The 5854-nt window shown below is 39.9% G+C and overlaps 1 protein-coding gene across 1 annotated transcript; it reads left to right on the top strand.

The window, feature by feature from the left end:
• Window positions 1-201: 201 nt before the first annotated feature.
• LOC127651360 (protein FAM200A-like) lies at window positions 202-1794 on the top strand. Its single transcript, XM_052137133.1, has 2 exons — window positions 202-1044; window positions 1507-1794. Exons 1-2 carry the CDS (start codon window positions 202-204, stop codon window positions 1792-1794), a joined length of 1131 nt encoding a protein of 376 aa, XP_051993093.1.
• Window positions 1795-5854: the final 4060 nt, after the last annotated feature.

The raw sequence follows: 5854 nt of genomic DNA, 5'->3' as shown, positions 1-5854 counted from the left end.
GACGCGACACTTCAAGTTCACCGCAGTAAGCGTTTGAATGGGTGTGGAGGATGGCATCGTCCAAGAAAAGAAAAGTTGACGGAGAAAACAGAATTTTTAAAGATGATTGGACCGAGAGGTATGCGTTCATTTTGCCCCAATCCAGCACGAAGCCATTCTGTTTAATTTGTAATGAGACCGTTGGAGTTGTGAAGAGTGGAAATGTCAAACGACATTACGAAACAAAAAAACAAACATTTTGAACAGCAATATCCACAAAATACAGAGGTAAGGACAGCAAAACTACGACAGCTAAAGTCATCATATGAATCAACAAATAAGTTGCTTGTGAGAGCTGTGACACAGCAAGAGAGAGCTACAGAAGCATCTTTCCGAGTGGCCTGGGTACTTGGCAAAAACAAGAAGCCGTTCTCTGATGCAGAGATAGTTAAGGAGTGTTTAGTGGAGATAGCAGATGCTTTGTTTGAGGGAAAGGAGAGACAGGAGATGTCAGATAAATTAAAGAAAATCCCACTGTCCAATGACACTTCAACCAGGAGGACAGAGATACTTGCCCATGACTTAATTAATCAGTTAACTGATGATATCAAAGATGCACCCTGCCTTTCACTTGCGGTGGATGAGTCAACAGACTGCACAGACCAAGCCCAGCTATGTGTGTTTGTCAGATACTTCAGCAAGGCAAAGGGGACATTCTGTGAAGACTTACTGGGCCTTACTCCACTCTGTCACACTAGAGGAGAGGACATCTATGAAGCTATCATGCAGATGCTTAATGAACGGGGAATTGATGTCAAGAATATTGTGTCCATCACTACTGATGGTGCTCCAGCCATGATAGGGAAGGAGAAGGGAGCTGTTCAACGTCTGAAAGAGGAGCACTCCGACCTGCTGACATACCACTGTATTATACACCAGTCCGTGCTGTGTGCTAGCCTTGGAAAAGAATATTCAGACGTCATGGAAACTATTATGAAGCTTGTGAACTACCTGAGAGCATCCTCTGCCCTTCAGCACCGTCTTCTGCGGGCATTCCTGACTGAGGTGAGAATTATTTTGACTTTTTCTACTGTGTTTTTGTGTGTGTGGGTCAATAGGGGATTATTAAGTGATGATCACACACATACACACACACACACACACACACACACACACACACACACACATTGCTTCAGAGCCAAAGCATTTAAATCTTTAACACTTTTTATCAATGGGAAACTAAGGCATAATTAATGCAGGAAATGCTGAATATGTCCCCACTGATTGATATTAAGTCAACCCTTATTTCACAAATGTTTTTTTATTTATATAATCATTTTTAATTGTGAATAAAATGTAGGAGATAATGTAATTATATGCATTTGGAAGTATTAAAGGTTGTCATCAAAATCTACATACAACAGACTTACAGAATTTACAAAGGTGTTTGTGTTCACAAAGATCATGTATTTTTCTTGTATTATTGATTAAAATTTTTTATTATTTTTCTTTTTTTTGTTTTATCAGGTAAATGCTGCTTATGACGACTTACTCCTCCATAACAATGTTAGGTGGCTGAGTAAGGGAAGAGTCTTGGAAAGGTTTTGGGTCATCAGGAAAGATTTGGAGATGTTTTTGTCCCAGCAGAAGAATGTCAAAGCCAGGCATTACTTGGATTTTTTGAGGGATGATGACAGCATGGAGCTTGTGGCCTTTTTATTGGACATAACATCTCATCTAAATGAACTGAATCTGAAGCTCCAGGGCCAAGGCAACACAGTGTGTGATCTGATGGCAGCCGTGCAGCTCCTTTGAAAGGCGGCTGGAGATCTTTAAGGGTGACATCACAGGGCCACATATCCACTTTCCAACTCTTCTCCAGCAGACTAATGGCAATCACCATCGTCACCATCTTTCCTTTTGGAGAAGCTAGCTGAAAATTTCAGGATGGCTTTGAGGGGTTCAATGTAGGCAGACAAGTGCTGCTCTGCATTCCATCTCCATTCCTGGTCAAGAATGTTGAGGAGTTTTCAAAAGAAACCAAGAGCATCTTCCCATGGGCAAGCATGGCATCTCTGCAGACTGAACTCATTGACTTACAGGAAAATGTGACTTTGCAGGAAGTGTACTGTGACACTGTTACATTTTGGACTAAAATGGTCACAGCTGAAAATTTCCCCAATCTGCAGAAAGTAGCCATCTGTGTTCTTACCATGTTTGGGTCGACCTATCGGTGTGAGTCTGCATTCTCAGCAATGAATGCTGTAAAGAACTCATACCGCAGCAGCTTGACTAATGAACATTTAGGCCAGTGTCTCCGTCTGGCAACCACACCTTTTGTGCCACGGTTTCGACAGCTGATGGGAGACAGACAGTGCCATTTCTCACATTAGACTGTTCAGTATTTTGCACCATGTTACTTTGGGCCTACCTCTTGTTGTGTTTGTTAAGAATTTTTTTTTATGCATGTTTATTAAAAATAAGTTTTGTAATAACCAATAGTTCCGGACCTTTGACATTGATGAAAATCAGATCTGGACCTTTGAATGTAGACTTTGAGAACCCCTGCACTAGATGGTTTTCGACACTCCCAAACCTTTGAAACTTTTCCATGAGGCACTCAGCAGATAGCATCAGAGCTTTACTCAGCTTCATTTCCCATACCTAGTGGAAAGTTTAAGTAATGTACGCAACACAGATCTCCTTCTTGGTTGTCAAGAGCAAGGCGGCAGGTTCTCTAAAATGTGGTTGATTGTGACTGAGGTCACTTCCATTTACCAACACACCATAGTGTAAACAGTTGTAGCGAATCAGCTCTATGAAATATTAATAATCAATCATAACTTGTTATAATCGATTATGAATATTTGGATCAGTTAATCGGGTTAACTTGATGTAGCTACATTAACATTACAACCAAATGCTCGGTTCATCCCATGAACACTCAATATTGGTTATTAATTAATTAATTAATAGAAAGGTACATTTCCGGGGCATGGGAAATGTCTTTCTTACTACGTATTAAGAGCAAGTATTCAAAATCTATGATTAGTGACTTTAGATATGAGCTTGAGACACAGACAACTTTACATGCGACATGAACAAGACTTTATTAACTAGACTAAACGTTTAAACTACTCTAACATACATATACATACATGCATACAGTTTACCAAGGGCAAGAGGGTTGAAGCAGAATACAGGAAGGCAAGAAGTTATAGCATTGTTTGAAATTCAGCAGATCAACAGCCTGAGCAAACCATCATATTAGTTCTGACACGCCCTTTTTAGAAAGGGGTGAGGATACTTAATGTATCAAATAATGAGACTAAGTTTGATACTTGCATGTCCCATTTGAATTAAACTGTCCTGATGCAATTGTTGAGGCTCCAGTTGATCTTTGATGATGTTGTCTTGATGAGAGAGAGAACCAGTGGGGGTCAGATTGATCTTTGGTGAATGGAAAGACAAGGCCGTAGCCTGGCGCATGCTTGGGAGTCCTTGGGGCCTTCTAGTTCAGCATCATTCAGCAAGAGAGTGAGAGAGCACAAGGCTCAGAGGGCAAGAGAGGCAGGAAGCAAGAGGAGCATAAGAGAGCAAAGAGACGAGAGGACTAAGAGAGCAAGAAATAAGAGCTAAGAGCATTTATAACCTTAGAAAACATGTCCCACCTCTCATTGGCTCGACCAATGAGAAGGGTTTGGGTTCCAGGCGGGAATTTGGTTTATTGCTCTTTGTTCTCACATTTCTCATTGCATGAGCAAGAAAGAAACTAGGAAATATATTTGTAATACTAATATGTTGTTGTTATCGACATATCATGTACACAGTCATTTTGATCTTCAAAATACCAAGTTATAGAGACCAAATATGCCACACATATGATTTCGGTTAACCATAGTATGCAAAGTCTGAAACATTAACCCATTAGAGTTTGAAAGAAAACACAGATCAAACAACATTTAGGAAAATTATGAGATGGAACATTAGATACATGTCAATGAATTTATCACATGGATATATAGAATATATATATAGGATTAACAGGGTTCATTTCTCTTTCTCAGTAAGAGAATGAAGTGAGGGTCAGCACTTCTCTGAACATTCCTTTGGAGGTCGTAAAAGTCTCCCTTACTCTGGGCATGAGAGAGTTCCTTTGTCAAGGCACATTTGCATGTTTATGACAGTAAGAGATTTTGGGCTGAGTGACTCAAAAGATAGTAAAACATCGCGTAATATCATTCTACAGAGATCTTATATTCAAATTCAGCTCGGACAAATCGTAAGGTTTAATTTGATACCAAGAAACGTGTGTTTAGTACACTTAAAAAGGGAATATACACTCTGAGGCTATTAAATATGAGGCTTCAGAGTTTAAAACACACAACGAAACAGTTCTAATGAGTTTGATATACCTCAGAAATACACAACATACAGGGATTACACGTATTTCATTAGCAATATGCAGTTCTGTGTTTAACTGAAAAACACACACACACACATTGTTACGTTCAAAGTTTCCCTCTTCCTGTCCACACGATAAGCACGTGGTGAGCATGCGGATGTCACATGCGGTTCTCTGTCAATAGTTCATTGTCTCTATGTCAATACATTTATTGTGCTTGTGGAGACTGGTTGGCGCTATTTCAGTAATTAGGGGAGTTTTTAACAGTAAGTTCTTGTTTGTTCGTGAATCTGTTAAGGCCACTGATCCTCCGCAATACCTTACACAGTATATTAGAGTATATACTCTCACCCCCCAAAATGATGGGCAGGTGTCTCTGTAAGGTGTCGGAAATGCAAGTGCAAAGGGAATTGTGGTTCCATTTGAATTTTGGCAGGCTCCATACAGGACGCAAAGGAAGTGAAATAGCAAACGGAGTAATTAATATTGCTTTTTCATTATGACAGGATCATAAATCGTTAGACATAGGAAATGCAGTTGCTAAAGGACTTTGCTTTTCCAATTGAAATTTGCCAGACTTTGTACATTTGTGTAAATGAAAATGCAAATAGTAATACACAATTTGGTAATTGCATTTGGATTGTCACAATTTATGTGTCCACAAATAGAAAACACAATTGCAAATATAATTTGTAATTTGTACTGAAAATAGTCCTGAAAATCCTTCCATGCAGATCCATACCATGGACTGCTTTCTGCAAACCCCAAGACCCAGACTTCCATCCATCCATCCATCGTCAACCGCTTATCCTGTGTACAGGGTCGCGGGGGGCTGGAGCCTATCCCAGCTAACATTGGGCGAAAGGCGGGGGACACCCTGGACAGGTCGCCAGTCCATCGCAGAGACCCAGACTTGTTCTCTGAAATAGAGAAAATGCTGAATGCAGCATTGATTTCAATTCATAATGGTGAAAGACACCACACTAACATGTCCTTAAGGTAATTAAAACGTTTTTATTTTGGAAATAGACTGCAGTCGCACCTGAGACCATAAGTGGCTCTCAAGAAAGACTTAAGCTTTGAGATCCAGACCAAGAGACAGTGTAAACAAGTCCAACATGTTATTGTGTCCTTCCACCCTATTTTCAAATTGTTTTTCTATGTAAACTTGCTATACGAATGTCTTTTTTACCATCGCACAATGTCTTGCTGTTTTTTTTATTGTATTTCTTTGCAGTGTCAGGTTAAAGATCTTCAATTTTAAAAACGTGTCTTGAGACACCTGCAATCTATTCTATTCATTGGGCTCAGTCTTGCCTTTTTTAGCCCAAGAATGCATTCGATGTGAACAGCCCCATAATGGCATGACTTGGTTTTACCAACAGGGTGAGAAAGCTTCAAATACTACCTTTTTGGCTCAACCAGAATGTAGTCACACAAAGACTGAACGGAAACGGTCACCGCTGAAGA

Source organism: Xyrauchen texanus, chromosome 11 (genome assembly GCF_025860055.1).
Source record: "Xyrauchen texanus isolate HMW12.3.18 chromosome 11, RBS_HiC_50CHRs, whole genome shotgun sequence".
In the NCBI taxonomy this organism is placed as follows: Eukaryota; Metazoa; Chordata; class Actinopteri; order Cypriniformes; family Catostomidae; genus Xyrauchen; species Xyrauchen texanus.
Note: the sequence above shows the minus strand (reverse complement) of the source record. Positions and strands in the feature narration are given on the sequence as shown.

Excerpts from the sequence above, each read along its gene's own strand:
- LOC127651360 (XM_052137133.1), top strand. The coding sequence starts at position 202 with ATGTCAAACGACATTACGAAACAAAAAAACAAACATTTTGAACAGCAA. Across the intron at positions 1,045-1,506 it reads TGCGGGCATTCCTGACTGAG|GTAAATGCTGCTTATGACGA; the intron begins GTGAGAATTATT and ends TTGTTTTATCAG.